Below are 18705 nucleotides of genomic sequence, written 5' to 3'. Positions count from 1 at the left end.
ATGTCTCATGTGGAAACTTCCAGACCACTGAATAAACACAGTCAATAATAACACTGAAGAAAATGTGGACCGGTGCTGCATTGGGTAGCAGGGTAGATTGGAAAAAAGGATGAGTCAGGGGAGCCAAAGTAATGCATTTAGATCTACTGTATTAAATCTCACAGAAATGATTACGCGCCTTATTTCCATGTATTAGTCACTGCCATGACATTCTTACAATGCCCACAACACTAGCTAATGTCCTCTGTATTGCTGTAGCACGTTTTAGCAAACTACTTAACTCCTAGCCTGGGACCCAGACAAATCTGCAAACTCATGTTTTATTTGTTCTGGCAGATGTGCCTGGTCCCCCTCCTGTTCAGACAGATTTCTAGTCAGCCAGGCCCTGGTCGGGCCAATTACAACCGTTTATCTCATATGGGGCGGGTTTCAGATGATGACTTGAAACTTGCGGAACCTTTGCACTTCACCCAACATGTGTTATAACGTCATTTTTACATTTGACGTCGGTTTTTGGCCGATGAGAGGCATCAATATTTGTTTGGTTTTCACGTACTTCCATATTATTAAGTGCCAGTCGGAGAATCATTGATCACAAGCACATAATGAGCATGAGCATAACCAGTAGCTAAATTTATCATTTACAGTAAGCCAGGGTTGTGCAGGTTGTGACCAACTCTTTATTAGTTTTCACACCACTCACACAGAATGTCACAGTGTTGCGTTTATAAAGCTGACATATTAATGTTAAATAAGATAAAAGTAATTAAAGATTCCTTGACCTTGCTAAGAATTCTTAAAATGATATCTACTCTATAGTCTTTATTGAAAGAAATAATATGCAAATATTTTTCATTTTATTAGTTTAACTACTGGACACAAGATGTCTTCTACTTAACTGAAAAGCCCATTCTCAGTATGTGCGTAATGGAGGTTTCAAGTTTTCACATCACACTACTGTAAGTTACATAACTGTCTTTCAGACTAGTTGTGATGTCTCGTACATAGACCTTAAACTCAAATTTAAGGTGAGCACAGAGAAACTTTCCCCCTTTAGCAGATAAATGACAAATCTGCATTCTAGTGTCAAACACTGCATATATAAAAATTAATTATATGTTCTCAGACTTTCTGTGTCATTGCCCTAAGGAGCCTGGCACATAGGTAATATATAAATATACTGTGTATGCATAAAAACATCATTACCAGACAAACATTATTTGACTTACCCTCCTTTGATGTAATCCAGGAATGTGTGCTCTGACTCCACATTGAATGACAACAAGGACACCTGAGAAAAAAAAGGTCCAAACAGATTATGTGCTTGGTAATTAAGGAAAGCTAAATCTACCAATCTACACATTAACACTGACCTCTGAGCTAACCACCCACAAAATGACTTATCCACGCAGAATGATTTTGACGCCTGGGCAGCATGTGTGCAGTTTGGCAGTGCACTGATGGATGATCAGTGTGATGGATAACTAGCCACAGATTTTAATTGCAGTCACCGCATAAAGCAAGAGCAGTCAAAGTACTCAGGCAGTAACAAAAGCTCTGGCTCATTTATAAGCATCCTTCACTGCTCTTCACTAATAGGACACAGACAAGAGTCCCTTCATGCATCACTATAGACTTGGTTATCCCCCCCACCATTCAGGTCACAAGAATGTTTTCCCATCTACTTAAATTCACTGTCTGGATCAAAAGCCCGGAGACTGGGAATGGGACAAAAACATTTAACTGGTGTTGCCTGGTGCAAACCACTTAGGGGAAACTTCCTGATGAATACAAAAGCAAAGGGGTGTGAGTGCACCAGGAGGTTTTCTCTTATCTCAGAACTCAGCCTCACCGTCCCAGAGTGGATGTATCTCTTTTTCTTTATTTTCTTCTTGGCGTTCACCACCTGGTGTGAAGGTAGAATAGAAAAGAAGGATGATGATACAGTAACGTAAACCTGAAGCACAATTTTTTTTTTTTTATACACCCTTGGGCAAGTAATAAAAACATCTTTGTACTCCCACACCATGTCTATAAGGGTAATGGAGAATAGGGCCTGAATCCAATAACTGCAGTAGGTGAGGATGAGATAGTATTGATCAAGCCTCACAGCAAGATACAGATTATTCAGGGAAATTATTTATTTTTAACCTTTATTTATCCAGGTAAGTCGATTAAGAACAATTTCTCATTTGCAACGACGACCTGTCACATTTAAAAGCACCTACAGTACACTGTCCTGCACATTACCAAGCTACGGGATGGTGGATCACCATATCTGTCCCAACCATTTATTTGTAATAAACAGAATGATAACCCACATACAGACTGAATTACATTAAAACACTATGTAATGTGGGAAACTACAGTACTCCCTGCTTTAAATGAATGTTACATTTAGAGCCTGCAGGCAAAAACATGTGCACAATGGTAAGCCATCACGGTCCAATATCTCTGCTGCTTATATCTATGGGTCTGCACACAAACATAAAGCCCAAGCCTGGAAAAGCTGTGCGGTATAATAAAGTAAAAGGTATCCCACTCTCTCTTTTTTTCTCCTCCGTTCTGCCTCTGTGGTTTCTGATGCTACTCCTCAACTCCTCCAACACAGATGATGCCTCATAGCACCGCGGCCATCACTCAGTCACTGCCAGGTTCACATAATGTCACACACACATCACTCTAAATTATGGCAACCTCTGTTGGCATTAACCTGCTGTCATCTCAATTCACAGAGCTAATGTTTGCAGGCTCTGTTCATGTCAGGTTGAGTACTGGAATCTGGAAAGAGTTAATACAGCGGCCGGTGACCTATTCAAATTCTTAATGTGTCAACAATAAAAAAAGAGGGCTTCATGTCGTTTTTGAACACATCTTGAAAGTGATTCAAGGGCACTGACCTGGCAAAGATTGGAGGAAGAAACTGCTGCGTTTCATTTTCTAATTAAAATACAGAAAGGTTTGGTGAAGGGTAATGGATGCACCTTCTTCTGCCATATCAGCAGTGTGAAAGGGCAACTCTGCATGCCACTCACTTATTCTGTCTCACTCTGTCTCTCCTTACCTATCCCCATCTACCCACCATCCTCCATTGGCCCTGTTCTTTCCTTAAGCCACCCCCATGACTAATTCACAGGCTAATGTAACATGGCAAGTGTTTTAATGAGCAGGGACCAATAGGCCTAGCAGTAACACCAATCTAACCCTCCAAGGACCATCCAAAAAAACTCTAATCAGCAGAATAGTTCTGCTGTTTCCCCATTTGTATTCTCCCCACGTTCCTCATCTGGTCAACTGCACCAGGGTGAGGAGAGACAGAGGAGGCCAGCTGTTAATCTCAAATAGCCTGGCTCAAACAACCACAGCCTCCTAAAGTCATTAAACTTTGGATAACAAGACCTTGCTAAGCCAAAGGGCACACTGATTTGGTCTTAAATCGAACTTGGTTTCTCACACTTATTCCCAGAAATGGAGCTTTGGTTTATTTTTGTGCCAAAGATGCATCCACACTTTCAGTAATTCAGTAATAGGTTGTTCGCAGTTCTGTCCAGCTGCAGTATGCTCCATGTGCTTCACTTGTAACACATTAAGTAATGGATGTGGACGCACACATATTTTGTATATATTTGTATACAGATATACTGTAGTTATCAGAACAACCCTTTTCTGGTAAGTCTATCTATTTTATAAAAAAAAATTAAATGTGTAACTACAAATCACTGTTTTAAATAAAGCTCCTCTGCTCTGAGGCTAAACAGAGAGGGTGATAACAGGATCGACTGTCTTTGTCTCCACTCACCTCGTAGACGTTTATCTGGTTCTGACCCCGACATAGCTCTTTATAAATGGTGGTGAATTCACCGATGAAATCATGGCTGGAGAAATAAGACAAAAACTGCATGACAAGCTGTTCATTCAGATACAGGTGTAAAACCCAGAGAGCTAGAAGATAAAAAATAGTTTGAGGAATTACAACACACAGCCACAGATGGAATCTAATAATAAATTGCTAAGAGCAAGTAAAGACCAAGTAAGTAGATTAAGTAAGATTGTGAATGTGATAAAAAATGTAATTCATGGAGGAGTTAAAGGAGAAACATGTAAACAGGGGGCAAGACATAGAGAAAGTTGTTGTTGTTGTTGTTGTTGTTGTTGTTGTTGTTGTTGTTTGTGTGTGTGTGTGTGTGTGTGTGTGTGTGTGTGTGTGTGTGTGTGTGTGTGTGTGTGTGTGTGTGTGTGGGTGTGTGTGCATCCATTACCTCCCGTCTCTGTCCCAGTCATACACCTCCACTTTAATTGTCCTGTGAAACACATCAAAAGAGAGGGAAGTGTTGAGCACATTGATCAACCTGATCTCACAGACTTCCGTGAAATGAACATGGGCCCTTCACTCAAATCTGTAGTAGTTTCATGGAATCGCCAAAAATTCTGTGATGGGCCCACGGAAGAATTCCATGAAATGAACACGGCCCCTTAAAAATCTGCGATGGGCCCACGGAATAATTCTGTTTAATGAACACGGCCCCTTAAGTTAAGGAAAAGGTTGTGGGTGGGCGGGACAACAATGGGTTGCGTTGAGGAAAAGAAGAACGGGACGGCCGTATAGCAGACGAGTTGGGTTTAGGAAAAGAAGAATGGGACGGTTAGGCTTAGGAATCGTGACATGCGGGACACAGGCTTTCATACCACTTGCTTGCGTTGTCACTCTTAATGCTACGTCATCTTCTCATTGACTTTACTTTGGATTGTTTTCCGTGGTGGAATTCTGTGAGACCAGGCTGGATGTAACACATATGCCACTACCTGAATGTCCTTGAGGGGAAACTTCACAGTGAGCATTTCTGAAATGACGCAGCAAAATAAAAGAAGCTATTAAAGCTCATTAGCTAATGACAAATCCTTTAACCTAGACTGAGATCAATACACATTCACACAGCTTAGTTTCTGTAAAAAGAAAAAAAAGAAAAAGAAAAACATTTTACCAACCCACTGTTTACTAGTGTGTTTGTGTTTCTCTCAGAAGAGAGTTTGAGGTTGATAGAGTTGCCAGAAGTTTGGGTAAAACATTTGCCTGCACATGTCAAAGATAGAAAACTAACCTCTTGGGAGGAAGCATATTTTGCAAGTTCCCGAAATAAGTTGGAAGGCGAGAAACCAAATAGGTAAGCTTGAGATAATTCACTGAGAATAAGGAAAAGCGCTTCCTCTTTTCTTCTTTATCTGATGGAAAGATCAGTGGCCTACCCTCCTCCTTCCATCAGCTGCTGTCAACCATATGTCTCTGGGTCCAGGGGGAGGCAGGGTGATGGAGGGCTGCCCTGTTATCCTGACCTGAACTCATTCTGTCTGCACTTAACGTATTTCCCCTCCTATAACAAACGTTTGCAACCCATGTAGTGCAGAGAGAGATAATGCAAGAATTGTACTCTGAATCTGTCACAAAACCAGTTCTCACTTTAAATACTGAAACAACATATAACACAGACAGATTTAAGAGTCAGAGAAAAATCTAATCGTTCTTGTACTTTTGACTAAAAGGCTAATGTGTTTCAACAGCCAGGGCAGATGATTCCCCAGTGATGTCAGTCAACATCAATTTTCTCTAATGTAATTTTCTTGCAACTAATGATGCGGGTCATAAGAGGCACTACGACACGATCAAATCTACTGGTGAAGATACAGAGAATTAGTTCCTGGATCTTATTTCAGTTCCTGCATCCACTGCATGTTTGAGTGGAAATGGAATATCTGATCACTAACAAAGCAAGATATCAAGAAATTTGATAGATTCACATGAGGTCAAAGAAGTTCAAAGCCTTTAGAATTACTGCACATACATACTGTGGGTCAAAACGAGACCAACAGCAATTATTACAAAGCTATTATATTTTAAACATATTTACAATTTGATTTGCTGAGAAGTAGAGAATCAAAATAATGAAGATTGCAGTTTTGCCCTGCTGTGTAGATCTTGGAAATAGAGTATGTGAAAAAAAGCAAACTTCAAATATTTTACAGGAAATGTCGGGGAGACCCAAAAACACAGAATCCTCCAAAGGGAATCCCGCTTCTTTCATGCGTCCTCCCCATCTGTCTGACCCAATTAGCTTCTCGAGGCAGGTGAGCAGAGACGGGATCGGAGGGTAGAACCTCGTTTGACACCCAGCGTGGTGTAGAGAGCGAGGTTTGCACACACGCACAAACACACACAGAGAGCAGGGCTCTTCTGTTCTACCAGCCACCTGTCAACATAGAACGATGAGTACAGCCACTCTTCCTCCCCCTATCACTTTCTTTCTCTCTCCTATTTTTTATTTACCTGCCAAACTCTGAATAGATTAGATATTAAATGAGATGCCACTGAAATAGCCAATCAGAAAACTTAAGATGCTCTGAAATGCTGGTTTTGGGTAAATCAATGAACAGCCAGGCAATGTAGCATGTAGTCACAGACAGGCCTGTAATAATTCTCTATTACAGCAGCAGATAAAATAATGGTAGAAAATCAATGGTGTCTAAATTTGACGCACCAAAACCATTTTGAAATAAGTACACAACATATTGAAATGCTGCATGTCTTTGATTTTCACTGGAAAATTACACTCCATCTGAGTATGTGTGAGTGTGCAGAACACTTTATTGTACATCCTCATTCATCTTACCTATCATAGTCTCCATTGCAGAGCGCTCTGACAGGGATGGAGAAGGGCTGCCACACAGGGTTCAGCGTGTTCTTCACCACTTCGGTCTTGTGGCAAATGGTAAACCTGGAGACGTAGGTCAACAGAGATTTAAAATCCTAAACACAGTAATAAAATCATTCTGCTATGCTTTTCTTTGAGGTCGTGTCTGCATGAATTCCTCTCTATGCAGCTGAGTTCAGGGGATTTCAATCTAATTTTCTCGACCTTGGTTCACTTCCTCTTTGATCTCCACACCCTCCTACATGTCCCCCACTGAGAAGCAGATGCAAGAGACACACTCACGTGCCATCCTCGTTGCTTCTGTAGAAGACCATGAAGGGGTCTGACTTTCCAAAGAAGTCCTTTTTATCTAGTTTGTTGGCACAGAATTGCATGGTGGCATAATCCTTCAGAAAAAAAGGAAAAACAGAGAGTCAGAGAAATGAAAAGACAAAAAAACTAAAGGACATTGTAAATCCATGCTTCTGCCTCTGTCAGCCTCCTGTTGTTTGTTTATACATGCTGTGTGCCAAGATATAAAAGCACTGAAGCACCAACTAAAAGCAAAGTGCTGACTGAATCCTAATAAGAGCAGAGCAAAACCAGCCAGTGGTTGCTCATTTCCAAAACCTGCAAATGCATTCATTAGCATTTCTTTATGCAACTCATGCATAACAACAGTGGATGGGATAAGGGGTATCAAATTGAAAATACCTTGATGGGCTGCATATAATCATAGTAACATTATGAGAGACCATGCAGAGGCAGAAATGGATTCTAAACCCCTGCATATGGAGAAGGAGGTAGTGGGGGGGCTGTGTACAGAAGGATATCGAGGGTGTGAGTGCAGCTAATGATACATTAGAAAAGCTAGTATTATCATAATTATACTCATTTAGGCAGCATTTCAATGTGCACTGCCATTAGAAGGACAATGAACATGCCCCATAATGCTCTTGGCTCCAGATAAGTCTCCCTGTGGTCAAGGTATTAGTCTGCATTGTATAATGATGAGACATAGTGGGCACAGAGTGGAAAAGTAAATGTCCACATCAGAAGAAACTCTGCTAAGTATGCCTTGGACAGGATACAGACCAGCTTCTGAGGCAACCACTTATAAAAAGATAGATGTGATTACATAGATATTTAGTAAAAACTCCTTAAAATTGAGCTTATTAAAGCAGGGCTGTTGTATATCTGTCTATCAATTTCTACAATATACTGTAGGTAGAGAGCACTTTTTCCAATTTCTGTAGCTGGATACTGATCAGCCAAGTTATAGAGACATCCACTGTGCAGTTTGTACCTTAAGAGTGTGAAGCTCATCAAGGGGGTGGATTTTCACAATAGCATCTCATTTGCAATGTTCCCATAGCAGCTTGTTTTTGCTGAGGTCAGTTATCCAAGCCCTTAAAAATACAGGCATCCTATAACTGTCCTGCTCAACTCTGACACAGCCTCTACAATTACACTATCATGGCAACACAGTGCCTTAAGCCTTCATTAGGCACAGATAACACATACCCACTTTGGTGCCTAGCAGTGTTCTCTCATTAAGTGGGGAAAAAGGCAGAACATTAATTTCAGCCACTGAGGTTTAAGAGCAGCAGGGGAATACTGAGTGTAGTCTGCATCCTTCTGTCCTATTTTTTGCTCCTCCAAGATAGCGCTGCATGGGATAAGTGGCAGAGCAATGCACACTGTCACATTCAGAAAGTGGGACTGGTCTTACATAGGAATACGAAGCAATGCAGACAATACCTATGACCTCTTCGGGATAGCACACTGTAGTGAATCACCAAATGAATTATGAGCAAGAGGATTATATCAATCATAACACATTTCCTCTGTATGCTTCAGGCATCGCTCCATTCATTTGGGTGTTTGTCTATTAAGACCATAAGCCTCAGGCGAAGGATTTTGTCAATGTGAGGAGCAGTTTTACATGCAATAAAAGGAACAAAAAAACTACAGTGATAAACTGACGAATATTTGCTTGAGGGAAATATGTCATACATTCCAAAATATCAATGTTAATTGGGTTTATTGTTGAATATAGGAATGGTTATGATGAAGTATAATTGAAAGGTAACCTGGTGATTATATACTGTACATACACTCGAGAGAAAGATTTGAAATAACTATGTATATCTTTATATGAACTACACCATAGTTGAACAGGCAAAAATAAAACACTCTGTGATTAATTGTAAAGTGTTGCCTGCTTTACTTATTAAAACAGCCAGAGCTGCTGCTGGACTGTGAGGAAGATCTGAGAGAGAGCCAGCCACTGCTCAGCATGTCATGTGCCAGAGTTAACAACAAAGAAAAAGCCTTTGATCCATGCAGAGGCTGCTGCTCTGTCTAATGATACCTGGCATTTGCACCACGAAGGGGAGCCAAGCCGCTTCTTGGTTAAGAGTCCCCGCAGAACTTCCCCAGTTGATTCCCACTCTGCTGGTTTCAGTTTCCCCAAACAGGAATTGCGATGTTTACCTCAGGCGAAGCAGCAACTTGGCTACCTCCATTTATTGGTCACAGGTGGATTATAGAATAAACACCATCCAGATGGATGGTAACAATTTCAAACTGCTATAATTCACAGGTGTGGGACTTGTACTGACAGCTGGGTCTTCAGATAATTCAACTATAATATGCCTTTTCTCTCAGTTCCTTTTTCTTTACCCAAACATGAGGTATTTCCATTTAGGGTCAAATTCCTTGTAAACAGGGCAGGTCTGGAGTGACATGTCAAGTCCGTGTCTCTCTAACTGAGTCTGGGAGAAAGGAAACGTCATTTGTACCAGTCATGATCATTTGCATTTATATTACAAAACCGCTTCTTGAAGTGGTGCTTTGCAGTGATCATGCTTACTTCTATCATTGCAGATCCACTGCACCTGATGACTCACAGCAGCCCTTCAATGGCTGTGCTGGCTTCAATCCAGCAAGAGCCAAATCAGTATTGTTATCTCAGCAGTTTTATTATCAGCATGGCTTATCTGTCTCACTTTAATCGGGGGCTGTTTATTTGTCAGGAAATAAATGGTGCTATTAGTAAAACTTCCTCAAAGTCAGGCACAACAACTATGCTTTTTACGCAACATGTATGACTGGAAGTTACAAAGCTTTGAACCATTAGATGCGTACATGCATTAGGATATCATAAAACATTCATACAGCTCAATGGCTTGCTTTATAGCCTCAGAGGGAGGCCAGTTGTTCTGGCCAATAAGTCTTGCTACTTTGCCGCACTGGCAGCAGTATAATGTGATTATTTACTATCTCCATTTAGCAGTGCAGAGAGAAAGCCAATGGGCATTAGTAGACACAGGTTATTAACACAGATTCATGAATTAACACACCACACATAGGAGGAAAGGTCTGTTTTAGTGATTGGAACGAAGGCCAGCTCATTAAATAGCCATTCAAACTCACAGCATATTCACTATGTACACAATTTCCAAATGACCAAAGCAATGGCAAAGAGACATGGTGTATCCTGCTGGTTTAATGGGGGCAGTTATGACACAATATATCTAACTGAAGCCAAGGCTATTAAACAAGCCACTTCACTTCAGCAGGTTTTTGAATATTGCTATATTTGCATTATGTGACAAACATAACATTTCACAGCGACATGGCATAATCAGCTGCTGTCAATATGTTCAATTGAACTTTAATGCAGCGTTGTTAAAGGGCCCATTTCAAATTAGATCAGTGAACATTGCAAAGCATTTATCATGAAACCTACATTGTAAGCAAATAAAAAAGATATGAGTTAAAGCTGTTAAGACTTACTCTGCAGTTTCCCAGCTCCTCAGCAGACAAGATAATGGTCCCACATTTCTTCCCAGGTATGCCACTGTGAAAAATAGTGTGAAATAATTTACTCTTACGACAAAGATTGTTCACAGCACAACATTAAAGATCCACTCGATTCTCTTTGTTAGTGGCTTGAATGGCATTGAGAGGCTCTGTGTCACCCCCTGTATGCTATTTCCACCAGAGAGTAAACCAGACACTGAAATAATAATACTTAGAAAGATTAACATTCATACAGTGTTTCCTGCAGTCACACTTTTCACTTGAGGCTGATACTATAGGTGTTTTTTACAATTACAGCTTTAATCACACTAATCTCTCAATCTGGTATTATGTCTATAATTTCTGAATTGTTGCTTGTTGTTGTCATTGGGATGCTCTTTTGTGTTTTCTTTCTACTTTTTTTTTTTTAAAGATGACTTTTTGGGGGTTTTCCACCTTTAACTGATAGGACAGCTCAGTGAGAAAGGGGGAAGACATGCAGGAAAAAAACACAGCTCAGACTCGAACCCTGGACCTCTGCGTCGAGGAATAAACCTCTCAGTATATGTGCGCCTGCGCTACCTACTGAGCCAACCCGGCCACTTCTTGCTACTTTTTTTTCCATTTCAATGTATTTTTATACAGCACACTTTTCTTACTTTACTTACTTAATCCTATAACGCATTACATAGTGTGACATTAGAGTGACAGTCTGACGGCTCTAATGAGCACACTATTTTGTTTCGCCACTGTCTCTGAATCCAAAAAAGTACTGTTTCTTCAGTTTTTTTATTACAATGTGGAACCAAACTGCTTAGACACAAAAGTCTGATCCCTGTTTGCCGGCATTACACTGAGCCTTGAAAGCTCTGCAGGTCTGCAGTTGTTTACCGACAATTCCCGCTCCAGCAGATGATCAAGACATTTCGTAGCACAAGAGAGGTTCCCTGCGTGTCTGTGTTTCTGTGCTTCACCTCTTCAGTAGCATGACAACCCAATAACGCTAACAAAAATAGAGACAGAGTTGCTCCCAGGTTGTCCTAAATTTTTTATAGCTATATTTTTTTTAAAGCGGAACAAAATGGGATTTTCTTTGATATCCAATCTCTCCAACTCTCTGCATCCACTGAAGCTGCACCAAGAACCAGAGCCCATTCCACCCAACACAGAGCAAAACACCATATCTACTTTCCCATCATACAGGAGCACTCCAGCTGCTGACACTCTTGTCATCTTTTCAGATAAAGAAGGAAATTACATGGGAGTCCTGCAGTGGCCTTAGCTGGAGAGCAATCATTAGAAGGTCAGACTTGCTGCAGATCCTCATCAAGCTGCGACAGTTGATCTGACTGGCAGTAATACTGAATTCCATATTGCTAAATGGGAGGCATCCTTTGACTACAGCAGCAGAAGCTTGCATTATTTACAAAGACATGTCACGCACAAACATGCAATGGCTAAACATACAGTACTGTGTATGCCAGGGGACCTATTAAGAGATGTAGCATGTTTCCTAGCTCGTGCAGAAAGTGTTGTAGTGTTTTCAAGAGCTATGGTACAGGGTGCTTCCATTAACCTTTACTGGCCTCTCTCTGGTTTTCCAGGTCCATAATACATGCATCTATAAAAGCAACTGTATGATGTATCAACTTTGATCAATACCTTAATATAAATCCACTGACCAAAAGCATCCAACTGGAAATGCTGCACACCCCCCCATTTGTGCAAGAGAACTTTCCTACTCAGCCTTTAATGAGGCAAAATGTAAAATTAAGCCATCACACTCTGAGAGGTCAGGCCCACTTCATTCCCAGGCTCTATCGTCAAGCTCCATGGAGACCAATCTCAAGGTGAATTAACTGTCCTTGAATTATTGATGTTTCACTCTAAGTTGCCACCGTGCAGTTTGATGATGCCTCAAAGAGTCAGTAGACCCCTCACCAATGAGGACAGTAAACACTGCACACTCCACAGGTCAAATGATCTCCCTGGGTTCACGATTAGACCAATACTCCTTTCAAACTGGGAAATGAGACCAAGTGGTTGGTAAAATATCAGCTCCAAACACATTTAGATGCACCACCCTGCTCTAATCTCTGCTGCTGAGACGAGAGCAGGTACCAAAAGGGCAATGGTCTTTTAAATTAGGCATGCATTATTAAGTGCGGCATTTTCTCTGACAATGACTAGTTAACTTGAAGAGCAAACAAGCACCGAGTGGATAAATACAGTTCCTGTCATTTATCTGTGGCACAAGAGTTCCTTTTTATTGCCCAGACTTGCCATTTTTCTGCTAGTTCTAAGAGCTTCTGCACTGAAATGTGACTGCTGGTGATATGGTGAGTGTCCTGCATTAAGAGGCCTCTTTTATTCAGCACTCATTCAATGATGGTTCCTCATTGGGAAAAGGCTTTGATGATGAAATTATGTGAAATGTGTTGCTGCGGCCCTCCTTGCTGTACTATCTGCATGTGAACAATGCCTACAGTCTGACTGCTGTGAGGAACTGACAGGCTTTAATCAGTTGGTCATGTAAATGTGTGTCGTATTTTTCTTCACTGATTCTGCTGATGCTCAAACATTTGAAAATTCAAATTACAACAACCACACACCATTACGATTTTGTGAAGTTTAACAGCCGGGCAATCCCCAGCTATTGACTGTTATTTTTATTTACGTTCGGTGCCACTAAGTGGCCCATCCCACACGGAATTACATGACACCAATACAACACTAATTCATTCCACAGCTTCCAGTCCAATGTCCACAAACAACGTTCTCCACTTTGCACAAAACAAAGAACAAATAAAACCTACCACAGCAGCCACGACACAACAGTGCAACCCATAAATGTTCCAACTAGAGACAAACACCTCATACACAAAACAAAACCACAGACAACAAAAAATAAAAAAGAAATACTAAAAAAGAAAATAACAGGGGATGTCACTTCCAGAGAGAGAATCGATACAAAGCTTCCTTTTCTTCCTTTTAGCCCATGCTTGTTCGAAAAGGTCTGCAAATAAAGATGTGTTAAAGATCTATACTTTACTATACGTTACTCCTAATAAAGACATTTTCAACACAACACTATATCCTGCCTCATCTCTTTTACGTCAACTTAGTTAAATAATTGCAATCTTAAATCATGATAATATGGACAATACAAAGCAAAATGAACTTAATTTCATTAAGATCACACAAATTGATTAATCAAGGGCATTGTTAATTTTAAGTTGGTCAAGTTTGTTAATAATTAGTCAATAATCGTTTGCCATGCTCTCCTTCAACAAGCGAGGGGGCAGGTCACAGGGGAGATTAAAAAGGGGCGCTTTTCCCCTTATCTGCAGAAAAACTCCCCAAATACTATTAACTATACTATTACAAAATTATAGTTTGTTTATATCAACTAAGATTGGTTTCTTGACACCACGCAATGCATGCTGGGTAGTAAGTACGACTCGAGTATACATCATTGTTCGCTCATTCCCTCGGCCCACAGAGGATCACTCTCACAGTAGTCCACTTGAGTGTCACAGTATTGGAAGTTAACCACAGCTTGTTAAACCATTATTGAAATACATTGCTTGACCCTCTGAGCTTTCCTCTACTCCCACTATCAGGCAAGAAGTTCCACTTGAACACAAAAATATCAAAATCTAATGGGCATATTGCATGAAATTTACTGATCAAATTAATGCTCCCCAAAGCAGGATCCCTTTCTATGTTGGCATACACCTTAAACTTTCTTCAATTGCCACCTTTAACAATGAATGCTCCAAATGTTTAGCCACACTACTGGGCAGGCTGTAAGAATAGCGCAATCATCACACTTTCATACTGTGCCAGTGATACAGGGTATCTATTTGATTATGTCAAACAACAGAGAACAGAAATATGTTTTGTTTGTTTTTTTATATCAAACAGATTAGCTTCCTCTGCATGATGTCACGTACATTCATAAGTGAAATAACTGCCCAACAACATTTATTGCCTTCGCACATCATGGTGCCCATCCACAATGTAAAATAAAAGAACATTTTAACATGAAACATTACCTATATGATTGGTTAGAATTAAATATTGTATATATTTAGTTTAAAGCTGCAGGATCCTCCCATCGCCTCACATGCCGGAGTGAGATTGTACAGACTGAATGACTGGGTGCATTAAAAGTTTATTTTAAAAATAGCAATTTAAGTACTTATGCTATTATATTATTTAATGTTTACAGTTAAGAGGAACAACAGTAAAGAACATTGTGCAGAAGCAATAATGACATCTAAATTCAGAGAGTGAGGTGCAGTCAGGTGAATAGAATTTTGATAAGGTGGTCTTGTTCAGAGAAGACTGATGACGGACTTTTATCATCCATGGCTTCTGTGCTTCCAGTGAATGAATAATGTGATATAATAAAGGCTTTAAGGCTTCCAGCATCTGAGCAATGCAGGTGAGTAGTGCCTGCACCAACCCCATGCTAAGTAGCTATGATACTTAACACCATTCACAATTCTCCATAATTAATACAGTCACTTACAGGCTTCCCTTGGCAGTGAACAGACAGCGTGCCATATGGTCCTGACCAATCCAATGCCAGTCCGTGATGTGTATTGGTGTTGCCTGAAAATCTCAGTGGGCCTTATATTTACAGTCAGATTAGCATTGTGTCAGTGAGGCTACCTCCTTTGCGGTCCCTCCCATTCAACAGCAACCCAGAGGATCAAACAAAACGTAATGAAGAAAACAAACAAGTAGAGACAGAAATGAAACCGGGCCTTGAAGCAGAGTGGCTTTCATTGCAAATAAATAAATGAAAGTAAGAAGTGCTGTCATGCTCTTAGCTCACACTGAAACAGAGTTAGCCACAGCTGTCTTGACAGATACCCTGCTTGATCAACTGAAAGGAAAGAGATCAAGCAGCATATTTCAGCATCAGTACAATCACTTGGCCAACGTTTCTGATACTGCTGTTCTGCAGAATACCAATGAGAATATCTCTTTTCCATGGGAAAACATATTTGAGTCATGTATTCCTCTAAAAAACAAAGATCATTACGCATGACAAATTATATTATGGATGTTCAGTCTCTCAATGTATGGCCTCTATAATTTCCCATGATTCGATTCACAATGCCTATATTCTCCATTACCTATCAGTGCGGAGGTGGGGTGGATGGAGGTTGGTGAGATTAAAGTCCAAAGAGGGAGAAGGAAGCAATTGTTGATGCCGTTCACATTAGGTCATTAGGATGAGGAATGGTCTTGATATTTAACAACGCCGCAACGTGTCATGCATGTGAGAGTGGGGAGGGTTATCTACCCAACAATATGAGTGAGAGCCCAAGAAGAAGAAAATGTGTTTTTTTCACACTGCAGCTGTTGCAGGGTGGGTCCACATTTTTTTCTACCAAAAAAATGACTGCAGTGTTATCAAGCTAAGAAGATTGTTACTTTGCAATTTCACACATGGGGATAAGCAAATCAAAACATATTATTTGGGATGGTAGAGTGTAACAAGAATCATTTTCACTGCGCGAAACAATGGCTTCAGTGAGATTTAAATGGTTAGTGAATCCAATCAATATCTCTGGTTCACAAGGGGATAAGAGTAAATTAACAAATCTAACTGGTTTGAGTCAAAGACCAAAAGAGATAAAGGAGAAACAGATAATCTGGCTTTGTGCCACTGTAAACATTTGGGGCAGTGGGCAGATCATAGTTGAACAGAATTAGACAAGGTTGCCAAAACTCTGTGTGGGTTCAAATGGGATTATACCCCTAATGCGCTTGATCTTTATACACCGATAAGCATCCATAATCCCTCACCTCACCAGGATTAAAAAAAGAGGATGAAAAGTGCACTGGCTAATTCAAAAGGACACCACAATACCTAACTGCAGTTCTTAGATAGGAAAAGAGAGCTGCAACATGCTGGTGCTGCAAGAGGAGCTGGTGTTTGTGTTAGCAGGTAGCTTTAGGCAACCTGTGCTTAACTCTTTGAAGCTTTGTTAGAATGAGCACAAAGCAAGTAAATAGGGCAGAAAAATGTGGTGCAGAAAATGTCAAATGGATGTACAAAACAACCAAGAATGTGTTTGCGAGGCGCAAAGGATGAAACCACATTGTCACCAACGAGCCATCCTTTTTCTTCTTTTCGGGGCTTTTCACTGGATACCTCAGGTCTCCCACTGATGCATAATGAGCATTATCACAACCTCAATGATTGAAAATAATCCTGTTATTTATGGGAATTCTATTTGCTCTTATGTAGTTATGAACACTAAATATGAAATACGATTACATTTCAATTGCACTCCATTGTAGTAATGATGTAATGAGACCGTTGACGTTTTCCTTATCTAATTTTGATTTATTGTGATTCTAAACAAATGTGGTATTCATCAACCACCTGCAAGCTAACAACTGCTTGTTTTGTCAGAGAAAGAGAGGATTAGGAGTTGCCAATCAAAAAGAATCTCTCTCTCTCTCTCTCTCTCTCTCTCTCTCTCTCTCTCTCTCTCTCTCTCTCTGTCTCTCTCTCAACAAAAACTACTCAAAGGCATGACAGTGAGTTCACTTCCTCCTCTTCCCTTGTGCTCTCTCCTGCCAACAAGAAAAACCTTCTCTAGAGGACATAACAAGGCAATTTCAATTTCCACCGGCAAGAACAGAACATCCCTCTCTATCAGAGGCCAAAAGAGATGCCCAATTCTCTTTGTTAATGTGGTATTACACATATGATGTACACTAAGTCACACTTTATCCTACTCCCCCCTCTGTCTGTTTGACATTAAAGCACAGCTGATTCTCGTCTCCCATATTCCCACTGTGTCGCAAGGCCACGCTACCTTTGGCCCCTTCACCTGGTGCTGGGCGGCAAGTAATGGAATTCATACCATGTTACACCGGGTCGCCCTGACCTCCTCTTTGGCGGTCACTGCTGACTATAGATTGCAATCTGCTCACCGACAGATCGTTTTCAGCTGCTAAATAGATTAACAACATGGGAGTGTTAAAACTGGGGCAGCAGAGCCCTCGTTCAGAGGCTCTCGAGGTGCTTTCTTACCTTTACATCAGATGGCGGCCCGTAGCCATGAGAGAAATTAACACTGTCTGCTCTAAGTGCAAAACAAATCAGCTAAGTTTATCCGAAGAGTAACAACCTCTGCTGCCCTTGCACTTGAGGCCTCCATTATTAGTGAGGACAAAAATTTATAACCTTATTATCCACAGAGCTTTAAAAACAAAGACCTTTAACAACATTAAATTAACTGTTTCTTTTTTATGACGGAAAAAATGTGGGAATTTTTAGATTTGTGTGATGCCAAAGTCCTTGAAGAGACATAAACATAAACACAGCAATTCACCTCAATGCCAGAGTGAGAAGGCCAGGTGAATTAACTTAAAATGAGCTGTGCTGCTGAGGGAGGAGGCTTTTTGCCTCTTATGGAAACAGAATGGTACCTAACAAATCCCTGTTCCACCAGACAAAAGAGGTTCTTGTAGAATCAGCACGGTTGGGGTTTTCCTCACCCAAGCAGAAATACACATTGTTAGAGAAGGACCCTAGTTAATGTTCAGCCTTGGAGCTAAAATTGGCATTTAGCGAGGCAGCAGAATGCTCTAATTGTTTGTGATGTCCTGAGGCAGAGGATGCTCTGTGTGAAGAAAAAAGTTCTCTCAGGTCCAATTCAGTGGCTGGTTCAGATGAGTTTTATTCACTGCACAGCGGAGCTAGAAGCTCACAAGAAGCTGTAGGATTCTCTCTGACCAGAATAAGTTTTCTGGTCAAGGTTTTATACAAGGTTACAGGAAGCAACAGAATAACAAAAGCTGAGGAGACATTCACTCACAAAACTATCTGAGTAGAATTGTATAGACTTATATCGTGTGCTCAAACTATTGAAAAACGGTCCTTTGTTAAATGAGACGTGAATACCTCTGGAGCCAGCTTGGGTTGGCTCTAAACATAAGGTCTCACTCACAGTGACCAAAGTAAATTAATTTTCACCTCCCAGATAAGTAATACAGGAAAACACAGGGCTAAACAGGCGTTTCAAGAGTACTTAGATTAAGGATTTTTAGTTTCACCAAAACATGAACTTCTCTCAGTCATTACTTAAACCTGCAGCATTTTTTTTCCATCTCAGAGGAACTGCCGCTGCGTAGCCCCGAGTCAGTCAGCCAGTCTAAAAAGATGTATCTTAGAAACTGT

At 40.6% G+C, this 18705-nt stretch overlaps 1 protein-coding gene across 2 annotated transcripts in view; it reads right to left on the bottom strand.

The window, feature by feature from the left end:
- Positions 1-18705, bottom strand: part of cpne5a (copine Va) — a 72092-nt gene that overhangs the window by 22167 nt on the left and 31220 nt on the right. For both annotated transcript variants that reach the window (XM_039801918.1, XM_039801917.1), the window contains 7 exons: positions 10485-10548; positions 6987-7090; positions 6663-6767; positions 4260-4301; positions 3800-3875; positions 1853-1906; positions 1230-1291 (listed from right to left, as the gene is read on the bottom strand). In XM_039801918.1, coding sequence (XP_039657852.1) covers positions 1230-1291; positions 1853-1906; positions 3800-3875; positions 4260-4301; positions 6663-6767; positions 6987-7090; positions 10485-10548 — 507 coding nt within the window. The remainder of the gene's footprint in view (positions 1-1229; positions 1292-1852; positions 1907-3799; positions 3876-4259; positions 4302-6662; positions 6768-6986; positions 7091-10484; positions 10549-18705) is intronic.

Source organism: Perca fluviatilis, chromosome 5, assembly GCF_010015445.1.
Source record: "Perca fluviatilis chromosome 5, GENO_Pfluv_1.0, whole genome shotgun sequence".
Lineage (NCBI taxonomy): Eukaryota > Metazoa > Chordata > Actinopteri > Perciformes > Percidae > Perca > Perca fluviatilis.
Note: the sequence above shows the minus strand (reverse complement) of the source record. Positions and strands in the feature narration are given on the sequence as shown.